General features: G+C 35.9%; 2 protein-coding genes across 2 annotated transcripts in view; both read left to right on the top strand.

Moving 5' to 3' along the window:
• The window catches only part of LOC311612826 (protein S100-A12-like), a 266221-nt gene that overhangs the window by 166636 nt on the left and 84751 nt on the right, over positions 1-14834 (top strand). The gene's annotated exons all lie outside the window — the stretch shown is intronic.
• The window catches only part of SPAG17 (sperm associated antigen 17), a gene marked incomplete at its 5' end in the record, with an annotated part of 126495 nt that overhangs the window by 71566 nt on the left and 40095 nt on the right, over positions 1-14834 (top strand). The window contains 7 exons of the mRNA XM_084866518.1: positions 2661-2815; positions 4238-4419; positions 6076-6167; positions 9680-9922; positions 10906-11017; positions 13246-13401; positions 14612-14725. Of these exons, the coding sequence (XP_084722644.1) occupies positions 2661-2815; positions 4238-4419; positions 6076-6167; positions 9680-9922; positions 10906-11017; positions 13246-13401; positions 14612-14725 (1054 nt within the window). The remainder of the gene's footprint in view (positions 1-2660; positions 2816-4237; positions 4420-6075; positions 6168-9679; positions 9923-10905; positions 11018-13245; positions 13402-14611; positions 14726-14834) is intronic.

Raw genomic sequence — 14834 nt, 5'->3', positions numbered from 1 at the left:
TAATCATTTCTTTGATGATCCTTTCCCCTCATTTTCCCTATTCTTTCTCCCTGTGACTACTGTGATTCTGGTATTGGACTTCCTGGACTGTGCTTCCAATTTCATTATCTTTTCCCTCCCAGTTTCCAACACTAGATCTTTTAGTTCTGGGATATGGCTCAGCTTTCATGCAATTCTTCTACTAGGGTCTTCTAGTTCTGGTATCATCATTTTAATTTTCTAAAGTTCTATTTATAATTTTATATTACCTTTTTATAGCATCCTGTTCATGTTCCCTAAAACCATATCTTCTCTTATCTCTATGAGGATATTAAAGTCCTTTGAAGTCTTAGTGTTTTCTCTCTACAGTGTCTCTTTTTTTTTTCAAGTTCTTTTTTTGAGGATTTATTTTTTGCCTTCATTTTTCATATTAGAGAGCAATATCTAATGATATCTTGCCTCTTTGTTCATATTAATAACCAGACACTAAAATACGACAGGAAGTGCTACATAAGGTGCAGGTGTGAGGAGTTGCCAATAACTGGACTTCATCATTGGTGATTTGGCTGAAGGATTTCCTTGAGAGTCCTATCAGTGTTGGTATGTTAGGTCTGTTCCCTTGGGCCATTTAGATTCTCCAGGGGGAAAAAAAATCTAATTTCCTTTCTGAAAGACATAACTTGCCTGTCAGGGTTTGGGAGCTGAGTGATGGGGAGAAGGCAGTTAGTCTTCTAACCATTCAGTCTGTAGATCTTCATTGTCCAATGTGGTCACTTCTAGTCATATGTAACTTCTGATACATAGAGCATTCAAATGTAGAGCATTCAAATCAAGATGTGCTATAAGAATGCTATATATGATCTACTAGTATATAGAACTATATATGATCTACTAGTATATATAACTACATAAATGCTACGTATACTAGATTTCAAAGTCAATATAAAAATAATATATCTCATGAACAATTTTTGTATTTATTATGTGTTGATTGTATATTAAATTATTAATATTTTAAAATATACCTACTATAAAATTTAAAGTTACATGTGGCTCATGTAACTTTTTAAAAATTTTTCTTTATTGATTAAGGTATTACATATGTGTCATTATCCCCTCATTACCCTCCCACCCCCCCCACTCATGCCCTAACCCCCCTGTTGTATGTATCCATTGGTTATTCTTATATGCATGCATATAAGTCCTTTGGTTGATATTCTACCACAGTATCCTCCAACCATCAGCCTGCTTCCACTCTCACTTACTCCAGTCCATGCTCTACCTATCAGATGTCCCATCAATTTCACTTTCTTAGAACATCTCTCAGAGCTTCAGAATGAGCTATAAAAATCTTAATCAGATTTTAGAGAACAGTCTTGTGTATTTTGTTCATTTTTGTTTTCCTAGAACCTACACAGTGCCTGACACATAGAAAGTGTTTATTTTTTATCAAATAATTAACTAATCAGTTAATATTAATCAGAAAAAGTCAAGGTATAAAAAAGAAAAGAAAGATATAGTATGAAAACTTAAACATTGATTGAGAGCAACTATAGCTCAGAAACTTAGCACTGTAGATCCCAAAGTGAATATGGAAACACAGATTTCAGAGCTCTTTAATAGAAGGAAGGATATATGCTCATCAGAAAGAGACATTCTATTTGTTTTTACATTTTAAAGTCCAAGAAATTTGCCTTTCAAAAAAAAAGTTCAGTTTTAAATAGTGTCCTACTGAATATATATACACATGTGTGTTTTTTATAAAGGCTCTCAGAGAACAGATGAGCCACTCCATAAAGACACTTATACAAGGGATGAGATTGGAGAAGTAAACGTATTATGTTGGTTATGCTACCAGTGAAAATTTGGAAGCAAAATCAAAACAGTTCTTTCCTAACATAATATGCAATTCTGCACCTTTATATCATGAACAGCAAAGAACCGAAAGCTGCTTACACCAGATTGGTATTGAAAATGAAAACAGAAACAAACCCCACAGCTGTCCATTTTCTATGGACATAATCCCCCATGTTGATTGGCAGCAAAAGGAAACAGGACACCAAGCTGCTCATGGTGCCCCTCTACTGAGGGCTGTAATCGCTGTGCATGCTGCGGGTAGAATATTTTGGAAAAGGCCGGGGTTAGAAGTCAGATAGAAATAAGATGTATCAGAAAAACTGCTCACCTCCTTTCTCTGTAGTACAGTATGGTGCAGAGAGCACTCTGTGGAGTATGAAACGGTGACATGTAGAATCAAAAGACACTTCGAGCTCAGGCACTGAGACTTACATGTCCTTGGACAAATATCTTCTCTCAGCCCCAATTTATGCTAAAAACTGAGGATTTAAAAAAATTATACCTATTTATCTGGGGGTTCTAATAATGATGAAATGAGATGACTTATATGAAGGCATAGAAAATGTTAAATTAGTAACTGCAGCCTTAATGGAAAACACCTGAGCAAATGCCTCTACATTTGAAGCCGAGTATTTTTTTTTTTTGTATAAGAACTTCTAAATGCTCCAAAAAAATATCTACCCTGTATGCTCTCACCTTGACTAACTAACAGTATGGAGATAAGAGGAGGAAGAGTAGAGGGCAGAGAAATGCTCTAGCAAAAGACCCTTCTCTTGGGGAAAAAAAAAATCAACACACAACAATGCAATTATTTTTATTTTCAGGTTCTTCAAGAAGCCAATCAGCAATACAAGTGTGTCGATTCTTATTACCATACCCAGGACAACTCTTTACTTTTAGTCTTCCATAACCCGATGAATATGCAACATCTGCATTGTGAACATTGGAATATTGCTCTTCACTCCAATGTTGGATTCAGGTAACCAACTTAGCTAGTTTACTTAATTATCTTAGTTTAGTAAGCTTGTTAATTCTTACTTAATTTTTATTTCCTTAGTCTAAGCTAGGTGGTTCAACCCAATGAATAGATTTGTCTAGTACTGTAGATAAAATTCAGCTCTTCCAGTTGAATATGTGAAGTCTGTCAGGCACTGTGATAAGTGGTGAAACTATACCCCTAAAGAAGATATTATTCCTGCTCCCCTCAAGTCTAGTAGAAATGCTATTACCTTACAATTGATTTATTTAGACTCCAATAAAACTGTCTCTGAAAGATTCCACGTAAGAACTACAAAACAGGACATTCTGCATACTGGTTTGGGATACCTCCATTTGATCTGGGAAAGACTAGCAGGTAGGTCAACTGAGTGACCTATCAGCCCAGTGGTCAGGCTCCCAGCAAACTGAGACCTCTGGGAAACAGTGACTTCTTTTTCAAAACTCTTTAGTTATTCCTTTACTATCTTGAAACTTTGCTCCTCTTATTAATAACAAGAGAATTTCACTATCTTTTAATGCTGGTTAATATATTATATACCCAGTATTTATTATTTGTATAGTAAATATCTTAGAAGGGATACAGAAAAGTTATAGAGAATGGACTTAGAGAATAAGCTGGGGAGACAAATTGTGTGCTGGCACACACATGCACAGCCATAGAAGTATACCTTCTGTGGTCATAAAATTATTTTTCAATTAATGCACATAATAGGTATACCAAACTAATCTTGAACTATTTCTCTGTGTTTTTGTCATTTATTGTTTCAGTTAATACAGTGAGTCAGTTAGATGACGGTCAACTAAAAGAGTTTCCATAGTGCTATAAAATTTCCCTAAAAAGAGATTGTACCATAAAACTCACCAACTCAACAGTGTTGAGAGAGTCTTCTTCTCCAAACTGTCAACTCTTGGTATTGTCTAACTTTTTAAAAATATAAATATATTTTTTATTTATTTCAGAGAAGAAGGGAGAGGGAGAGATAAATTCATCAATGATGAGGGGAAATCATTGATTGGCTGCCTCTGGTTTGGGGGCTTAATACACACTTGGGATTAAGCCCCCAAACTGGGCATATGTCCTGACTATGAATCAAACCGTGACCTCTCCACCACTGAGCCACCATGGCTGGGCAGTATTATCAAACTTCTTAATCCTTGACTTGGATAGAAAGATCTAATTTTTTTAATTTCCATGTCTTTAATTGTGAATGAAGTTGGGCAGTTTTCATATTCTCACTGGGTATTTATATTTGACTACTTTGTACAAACAAAATATTTCCAGTATGTTTCTGAATCTGTTATATTTATTACATGGGCAATTTAAGGTCAATTCATTTACCCAGTCAGTAACTTTAAGTATTTTGTAACGTTCACTAATAATTACTCTTTGCTTTTTTTTAAGGAGTTACTTGGAACTTGTTTCAAATTCCATTCAAGATTGGATCATAAAAGAAGAAGCTCTCTATCAGGAAAATAAAATGGCTGAGGAAATTGCTAAAGCCAAAGCTGAGATGGAACTGAAATCTTCTCTTAGTGCCAAAGTTATTTCTCCTAGCAAAATTTTTTCTGTTAAAAAATCTAGTAGTAAGTAAGCTTTTGAATTTATACAAGTCCAAAGACATTCTCCTATTTCTTAAATTAACCAAGACTGACTATTTTAGGACTTAAACAAGTTGTCTACAAAGTTGCTGTGATTCTTGACTTTCTCTAAAAAACAGAATAGCTGCATTTCAACTATGATGAGATCATACCCAAATGGGATATCAACCCAACTTCCTATCGGGTCAGAAAGGTTCGTTCTGTTGTACAGATCAAATGTGATGTTAGGAAACTACCAAATACCTTGATCTTGTTAAGGTTGATAGGTCCAGCTATCTAAAATCTATTGACTATATATGAAGTAAATTCAGAGTCTGGATGTCTCCTATAGAAAAATTACAGATTCCAAAAGTGAGGTTAAAACAAGAGATTCCTTAGAAGAGCAAACAGAAGAGTCCCAACACTAACCTGGGGTTAAATCTAAAATTAAAGGGAAGCCAGCCAATGTGGCTCAGTAGTTGAGCATCCATCTATGAACCAGGAGGTCACAGTTCAATTCCTGGTCAGGGCACAATTTTTGGTTGTGGGCTTGATCCCAATGGAGGTGTGCAGGAGGCAGGCAAGCAATGATTCTCTCTCATCACTGATGTTTTTATTTTTCTCTTCCTCTCCCTTCCTCTCTAAAATCAATAAAAAATATTTTAAATTAAATTAAAGGGAAAAGGAATTCTTGGGACCTGTAGCAGAGACTTGACAGGATGTTGGATCAGTATCTTTGTTTTTGCTCATTTCCATGGCTTTCATGCTGTCAAGAGAAAGGAGAAGAGGGTGGCTAAGAGGGAAGATAATTAATTTTCAAAGTCAAATAATGAAGGAATTCATCTGAAAAATAAATATTATTCACTGGATTTGTGCAAAGAGAATGGACTCCATCTTAATAATACTCATTATTTCTAACAGCCAACATTGAGAGTAATTTCTTATAAAGAAGCAAAGTTATATAATTTCCAAAGCTTTTACAACCTTATTAATGACCAGAGAAATTTGTGCTTGGTTTGATTCTAAAATAAAATGTAGCAAACCAAGTCAATGATGAATCATTCACCATCCACCAAAATGGTTATACAATATAGTCCATCTATCAGCTGAGCCTTCCTCCTGAAGGGGCCTCAGCAGGAGATCAGTAGGTGGAATAATGGAAAAAAGAGAGACAGGGCCATCTTCTCTAGGTGCCTAAGAAAATCCAGAAAATGGCCAATTTGGGATTGGAATACATCTGGTAAGTATTGCATACAGTTTGAGTCCTCTTAAGTCAGGAAAGATGTAAACCTTCCAAAGAAAATAATTATAATGGCCAGAGGAGGGCTTTAATGCAGAAAGAAAAGTTAGATTTGTCTTGTGTGGTCTTAACACGTTAAATTAGGATTAATTGGTTAAAGCCTTAGGAAGAGAGAGTCCAGTTCAATAAAAGCTTTAAATTCTCAACAAACTGCCTCCACTGACGGTGAGTTCCTCCTACCACAAGAAGCTCAATTCCCCTTCAGAAGCCCATTCAGGAGATGGCAGGAAACAATTCTGAGATGAATGAATGGGGAGTTGAGCTTGATAGCCTTTGATATCCCCTACAACCCAGACATTCGGTCCTTCTATGAAACTTTATTTTAGGGAGTTACTAAGAAGTTTAATTTTTTCTGATTATAGGTAGCAAAGTAATGAGCAAAACAGAGATACCAGATCAAGAAAAAGAAAAAGAGAAGGAAAAATTGACGTTTGTTTTAGAAGGCTCTCTGAAGGTAATACAGGGAAAGAAAAAAAATGACACTGAGTAATCACATAGAAATTTTGGAGCATAGTTTGTGTGGAATGAGAGGAAATCATCTTTTTGCTAAACATTCAGAAATAATTCAAATCTGTAATGAAATAATAGTCTTTCCACCAAGCTGACTTCTCTATCAGACGATAAGCCTGCAAGGGAAGCTGTCTCAGTCATTTTTATGTTACCCAAATCCAGGGAAGCACCTTGTTCAAACTTGTCATGCTCTTTGTTTCTGTGGCAGGTGTTTGTTTTGTTTGTATATTTTTAATTGGAATTTTTAGTTATAAAAGTAATATATGCTTTTTATAATAAATCAAAACTACCCTGGCTCTTCTATGCCCTGAAATAAGAAATATTAACAATTTCATATTTTCTACGCTTATACAGCATTCATGCACAGATACAAAAAGGGTTTTCATTTGTTTGGTTTTGATTTAGATTTGGTATGGGTTTTTTTTTTTGTTTTGTTTTTTTTTTGTGTGTGTGTGTGTGTGTGTGTGTGTTTACTCTGCTATATGCTTTCTTTTTCCCCCTCATCAACATATAATGAATATTACTCAGATAATGTATATAGAGATCTAGCTTATTTTCATGGAATATGTCAGCCTATAATTTAGATATATTTAATGTGTTAAATAATTATCTTATTAATAAGTACCATTTATGCTTCTATTTAACTTTTATGTAGTCAAATCGGTCATTTTTTGGCTAAATTTTAAAAGATAGTGCCAAATATAGGAAGTAAAGTGAATTTTCATGCATTGCTGGGTAAAGTATAAATTGGCACTTCCACTTTGGAAAACTGGACAAATATCCTGAAGCTAAGCATATAATTTCTCTTTAAGCTAGTATTTCACTCCTGGGTATATGCCCAATAGAAATGCATGTGTGTATGTGCATCAAGACACATGGACAAAGTTATTTTTGCAGCATCATTTTTAACTCTCCCAAATCAGAAACAATTCAAACATTCATTAGCCTAGTGTGGTTTAGTCATGTGGTGAAACACTACGCAGCTCTGGAAATGAATGACCTATAGCTGCATTCATACATATAAAAATATATGTATGAATCTCACAAACATCATGTTCAGCAAAAGAAGAGAGAGTCAAAAGAATGTTTACATTATGTATGCTTTTATTTGCATAAAGTTTAAAAGCGGGCAAAGCTAAACTAAAGTATTACGAAGTAGGAGAATGGCTGCCTTTGGGGCAGTGGAAGTGGGCAGGAAGAAGAATGAGTAAGGCTTCTGGGGAGCGGGAGATGGTCTATTGCTTGACCTGTTGGTATTAACAGTAGTGTTTACTTGGTGGTGATTCATTCAGCTACTCACTTGGGATTTGTGCTCTTTTTGTATGGATATCAAGCTTATCCAAAAAAGTTTTAAAAATCTGTCACCTTTTTAATGGTCTCAGGACTTTTATGTTTTTCATTCCATTGGGTTGATTCTACCTGAGATTACACATTAATTTTCTTGCACTATCTCAGAATATTTTCACAGACATACGTTTCATATTCAAATAGCTAGTCAATGTGAAATTCACCTTGTATAGTATAATATAAAGGCCTTACTTTTCTTTGCCTGGATGGACTGTCATTTTACTAGAACTTGATTTTGCCTCTTGACCCAAAAAGCTTAAAATATTTACCATCTGGGCCTTGATAGGAAAAGGTTAGAATGTAAACACTCCATTTCTATTCTACTCCTATTTGCTTTAGTAAGTCAACTTGTATATATAATTTAATGAAATCTAAACTTAATAAAATATCTTTATTTTCAGCACAATACAAGGAACCATTAAATTTATTTAAAATTAAGTTTTATCTTGATTTTTTCTTGTTCCAAATAATTACACATTATTATTGTCAATGTTATTTAGAGTAGGCCCATGCTTATTATTTCTTTTAGTTTTGCTTTTAGGATCTTTTTCTCTTTATTTCATTTTTTCTATCACCATTTATCCCCCCTATACCCTCTTCCACCTCCATCCATCACCCTCCACCCCCCAAAAAAAAACACTGTTGACCCAGTCTATGAGTTCTTACTATATTTTTTCTTTTCTTGCTCAATCTCTTCTTCCACTCCCCAGCATCCTCCTGCCAGAGTTTTCTACCTGCTCTGTATCTATGAATCTGTCTCTATTTTGCTTGTTAGTCCAATATATTCTTTAAATTTCACACATGAGTGAAATCATATGGTATTTGTCTTTCTCTGACAGGCTTATTTCACTTAGCACAATAATCTCTAGATCCATCCATGTTGTTGCAAAGAGTAAATTTTTTCCCCCTTTTTACAGCCAAGTAGCATACCATTGTGTAAATGTATCATAACTGTTTTATCTGCTCATCTACTGATAGGCACTTGTGCTGGTCCTAAATCTTGGCTATTATAAAAAATATTGAAATTAACATAGGGATGCATATAATCTTTTGAATTAAAGTTTTGGGTTTCTTTGGATAAATTCCCAGGAGTGGAATGCTGGGTCATAAGTTAGTTCCAATTTTAATTTTTTGAGGTAACACCATACTGCTTTCCATAGTGGCTGCACCATTCTGCATTCCCACTAGCAGTACACAAGGGTTCCTTTTCTTCACATCCTGGCCAACAGTTATTTGTTGATTTATTGATGATAACCATTCTGACAGTTGTGAAGCGACACCTCACTGTGGATTTTATTGCATTTCTCTGATGATTAGTGATTTTGAGCATTTTTTCATATATCTATTGGCCATCTGTATATCATCTTTAGAAACATGTCCATTTTTAAAATTGGGTTGTTTGTTTGTTTTGGTGTTGAGTCTAATAAGTTCTTTATAAAACAGATGTGTCAGCCAATATGTTCAGTGGGCTATCTTTTCATTTTGTTGCTGATTTCCTGTGCTGTGCAAAAACTTTTTAGTTTGATGTAGTCCCATTTTCTTTTTGTTTGTTTCCCTTGCTCAAGGAGATAAAGTAGAAAAAAATAGTGCTATTAAATATGTTTCAATTATACTACCTATGTTTTCTTTGAGTATATTTATGGTTTTGAGTCTAACATTTTAATTTTTAATAAATTTTGTGTTTGTTCTTGTGTGCAGTGCAAGAAGGTGGTATAGTTTCATTTTTTTGGACATATCTGTTCAATTTTCCAACACTATTTATTGAATAGATTATCTTTAGGCCTTTACACATTCTTGTCTTTTTTGTCAAACATTAACATAAAGGCATGGGTTTATGTCTGAGCTCTTTATTCTGTTCCATTGATCTAGATGTCTGTTTTTGTGCAAGTACCATGCTGTTTTGATTGTGATGGCCTTGTAGTAGAGATTTATATCAGGTTGGCCTTGTAGAAGAGTTTGATATCAGATGGCATGATTCCTCCAACTTTGTTCTTCTTTCTCAAGATCACTGAGATACCACTTAGAAAAGTCTTGTTAAATGTTCTCCAAAATAGACCCAAATGGGCTATAATTTTGTTAATCCTGTTACAATTTTAATGTGTTTATTAGGCATGGAAAGAAGAACAGGATCGATTAGCAGAAGAGGAACGCATAAGAGAAGAAAAAAAAGCAGAAAAGAAGAGTAAGGAAGTTGGTAAAAGGAGAGGCAAAGAAAAGGTAGAGAAAGAAGAGAGTAGGAATGTGAAGAAAAAATCTATTTTCAAGGAAAAATCTAAAGAAGAGCCATTGAAGCTACCAGAGGTACCAGAGATGTTGATTCTCCCGGAGCCACCACCTGAGATAGTTTACCCGGTAAAATTAATTTTTGAATAAGCTTTATTGGGTCATTAATAATTGTTTGTTGGGGGGAAGAAACAGCTTCTGTGGAAACAGTAGGTTCCCAGTCTTTACTACACAGCAAAGGCCTTGGGATTTCTTCTAGTATAGCTGATCTCGGACTTGTAGCCCACCTTCTGATACCTGGGGCCTTCTTTGTAGCCAGTCTCTACAGTAGAATTCCCTCAGACCAGTTTTTCATGAGTGTCATGAAACTGGGTTACAAAGGACAGGAAAGATGGAAATTTGACACAAAAGCATTTTTAGATTTTTGTCAATAAGTAACTGGGACAGGTCAAAGATTGGCTTTATCTGTCTCAGATGACTAGACTTGAGGACATCAGTTGTCTCTCTGTAGGCTCCATGTTTTTTGCTTGTAGGCTTTTATAAAACCTTCCCTTTACCAATCTGTCCCTCAAGTAGTTTTATGAGTAAAATTTCAAGGGGGGAAAAAAGGAAAGCAATGAAGCAGCCCTTATCTTTTTTAGCTACCACTCTGAGATAATTGTTCTCAAGCTTTAACTTACATCAGAACCATTGGCACAATCTATTAGCAACACTTAGAAAAAAAAAATGTCTTTAACATTTTTATGTGTTCAAGTGGAAACACCTGCTCAATATATCAGCTCATTTAAACAGAAAATTAGCAGCCAATGAAGTGAGATTGATTTCTTCTTGCACTGCCCTGCCCATGGTATAACGATTTGATTTGAGTTTCATTGGGTTATGAGAGTGCCCCAGTGAACAGAGTTTAAAATCATGGACCACCTTTAATTCTGCCCCTCATTGTAACATGACAGGAGGAGCAAAAGATAATGTGAGTGCTGGTCTCTGAGTCCACAGTGACAGACAAAGAGTTCCCCAGAAATTAAGCTCATGGCAACTCTAATTGGTTCACGTGATGAGTTTATTTTTGTTGATTGCAATTCCCCACTCAAAGCATATGTCTTCTCTTTTAGTTTCGTGGATACAATATGGGAGACATACCCATCCAAATCTCAGGAACAAATTATTATCTGTATCCTTCAGATGGAGGACAGATTGAAGTAGAAAAAACAACATTTGAAAAAGGTACATTTGGAAAGCAGTATTAAATGGCTTGGAAGCTACCCTTTTCAGTCATGTTGGGCCCTTGTACTCCCGAGTGTATGTAATAGGTGAGAGCAGTTATATGCTCACTCCATTCAACATTTTCACACTCAGATTTATCTGTTGTAATTGACTCTGTGAGGCACAGGCTGCCTGAGAGGTTAGCTGGGATACACAAATAGAAAGTTCCAGTTGTTAAAATATTTAAATATTTCTATATCACTGGGAAATAGTGTAATATCCAAGCACATAGTGTAAGGTTAGAGCAAATTTCTCGTTTGGGCTCTGGAGCACAGAGCTTGGGGGCTGGTACCCAGTTATTGTAGTGATAAGAAACTGCTGCTAGATTCACAAGTCTTTAAGAGGGTGAGGGGCAGGTAAGCTGTGGAGAACCTAGTCTGGAAGACCCTAAATGAAAGTATAAATATAGCCTCAGGGAACCATCTAAGCATCTTATAAGGCTTATCTTTTCACTGTGTTTCAAAGATCCCTCAGGTGGGTTTGAGGACCTGTGCTTTATTTGACAGCTTATTGTCTGATAGGGAGCAGTGGTCTCTGAGAGCTGTGATGAGAGCAGCGTGGAGGGATGTGAGCAGGACCCTACTTAATGTCCACAAGATTATGCACATAGTCTGGCCAGTGTGGCTCAGTGGTTGAACATTGACCTATGAACCAGGAAATCATGGTTTGATTCCCAGTCAGGGCACATACCTAGGTTGCAGGTTCCATCCCCAGTCAGGATACATAGGGGACGCAACAGATGGATGTTTCTCTCTCACATTTATGTTTTTCTCTCTCTCTTTCTTCCTTCCTCTCTCCTTTTAAAATCAGTAAAATCATGTCCTTGAATGAGGATTTTTTTTTAAGCCTGCAGATTATTCATATATTATATAATAAAAGCCTAGGTGTCATCACGTGCGACGTCACCACAAGATGGCCACCACAAAATGGCCACCACAAAATGGCTAGTAGAGAGCAGTGGTGGAGGATCAGGCCTGCATGAGAGGGCAGTTGTGTGCAACCAGGCTGGCAGGGGAGGCAGTTGGGGGCAACTAGGCCTGCAGGGGAGGGCAATTGGAGATGATCAGGCCAGCAAGGGAAGGCAGTTGAGGGCGATCAGGTCAGCAGTTAGGTGTCAATCAGGACAGCAGGGGAGTGGTTAGGGGGCAATCAGGCTAGCAGGAAGAAGCTGTTAGGGGCAATCAGGCAGGCAAGCAGGTGAGAGGTTAGGAGCCAGCAGTCCCAGATTGTGAGAAGGATGTCTGACTGCCAGTTTAGGCCAAATCCCACAGTTAGAGATTCCCCAAGGGGTCCCCGATTGGAGAGGGTACAGGCCAGGCTGAGGACATTCCCAGCCTCTCCCCACCCCCATGCACAAATTTCATGCACCAGACCTCTAGTTATTTAAAGAATGGTTTTTTATATGACATCAAATGCCAGACTGTTTTATTATATAAGATTTGTTTATTTAAAACATGAAAAAGATTTCTATTAAGCTTTAAGTATGCATATTTATTTATGCTACCATATGTACTACTATTTAATGTTTTGAATATCATCTCTGGGTATAGTGGACAATTATTATTAATTAGAATTGGAGCTCAGAATCACATAACTGAGAAAAGCACTGGACTCAAGTTTTATAATGGTATTTGTGATAGTAATAGTATTTTCAATAATTATTTCTCACTCTTACCAAGATTTGTATACACATACAATATATATGCTTTAGACGGCTCATAGTAAATGCAATGTTTTTATCCTAATCATATCAATCTTGAGATATAATAGTGCAATCATATTGAATTTAAAGAAAGAAGAAGAAGGCTGAGAGAGGATACAAAAATGAGTCAGAACACTAGAAGGAAGAATGTATTGTTAGGAAAATTCTTATTAATAATAACTACTGTAACTAATATTTATGTAATTCTTTGTAAGTTGCAAAACCCTTTCATATTAACTATTTCATGTGATTAAAGGTGAGTATAAATTTGTTTTGAGATGTGATTAGAAAGGCTGCAAATATTTCCCTCATCCACCCGTCATCTATTCCTGGACTTCACTATTAGAAACCTTTTATAAAAATGGGGACATCCCTAGGTATTTCCATTCCCTGACTGATTCTATGCTGCATTATTTCCATCGTTTTGCCAAGAAGCTTAACAGGGCATCACAATCAGCCCATCTTCTATCCCATGATTCTTCCCCAGGCTCAAGTTTTGTCAAAGTGAAAGTGAAAAAGGACAAACACAATTTTATAATTCATCTGAAAGACCCTAAGAAAATTGTGAAAAAGGAAAAACAAGTGGATTATTCTCCAGAAGATGAGGAAGAAGACAAAGAGGGAGAAAAAAATATTGAACTAGGTAAGCAGAAGCATCTCTGGCAGTAGATTGGGGTTATCTTTCAGCAACGTGTCCATCCCGTCCACCTGACAGAAATACACGTGTCCCTCGCATTCAGCATGTAAGTTTCCCATAAGGTAACAGAAGTGTGTTATCATTCTGGTTATATACATTTTCCCTAATGTAACGTGCATATACATTATATACATAGCCCATCTTTAATGGGCTGCTTACTTGGTTTTGCCCCTCTGGAGACGCAGCTTTTGATTCTATTAATAGTTGTCATATAGAGTCCTCCTAGCCTGGCTACCTTTAGCAACACTGAGTTTGCAATGTCCACTGTGGCCTGACTTTGTTGTATTATGCTTATATCAGGTCCTCATTAGTTGATTCCTACTGAAGGTCTAACTTCCCTCCAATATTCATTCTAAATGAAGGATTTCCTCCTATGCTCTCACTATTACTTAGTTCTCCCTGTAGTATCAAATTTCTTAAGTTGCAGAAACAAGAGAAAAACCCTAAATTTGGCCAAGAAGAGTCTACACCTGCCAGTAGATGAGACTTCCAAGTGGATGTCCATTGATTGTACACCATGAAACTTCCTGATAACACCATTTAATATTTCCAGGCAATACCTAATGGGGAAATTAATTGTTTCTTGCCCAATGTGATGAGGGTTACACCTGAAAAAGGAGATGAGTTCATTAAAAAATGTTTTGGACTCAAGTTAGTAATAAGAAACATAACTAAAGCTTGCTAATAAATTTAGTTATGGTCATAGAATTTTTCAAACTTTAGTTATGGTCACAGTATTTTTCAAAAAATGTTTGACAAGTTTGAATGTACCCAAGAATTTAAAGCAAATTGTTAAATTAATTATCTTTGTTTTTCCTTAATATAAAAATATAGGTTTATTATAAAACATTAGGAAATATAGCACTATTTAAAGAAGGTAACAGTGGCCAATAAGTCTACCATCCCAGCAGTGACCACTATTCATAATGTGTTCCTTTCTTACTTTATTATCATGAGCATTTTATTATTCATTCAATATTCTTGGAAAACAAGCTTTTTAAATGATTTCATATTAATTCATTGGTATATATGTCATAATTTACTTAACCATATTCATGTGTTTGCTTATTTAGTTGATTTCCATTTTGCATTGTGTTTTGCTTACATTTATTTTTTAATAAAATAAAAATGTTCTTGGTTCAATTTTGTCTTTCAGAAGAATCAAATGCAAAGAATGAAGTTGTCAGCAAGTTTGGATCTTTTTCTGCCACCTTGGAAAATGGAATCTGCCTCTCAATAAGTTACTATGGACCTAGTGGAAATGCACCAGGTGAAGTAGACATGACAGAATGGATAGTGTCCCATGACTAAGGGTTTCTGCCTGTCCTCAGACTGCCCACTTATTGAGAAACATGTTCTGATGTAATTCCCCTCATCTC

The sequence above is a fragment of the Pipistrellus hanaki genome, assembly GCF_964339955.1.
Source record: "Pipistrellus hanaki genome assembly, chromosome: 18".
Classification (NCBI taxonomy): domain Eukaryota; kingdom Metazoa; phylum Chordata; class Mammalia; order Chiroptera; family Vespertilionidae; genus Pipistrellus; species Pipistrellus hanaki.
This window is presented reverse-complemented; position numbering and strand designations above follow the sequence as displayed.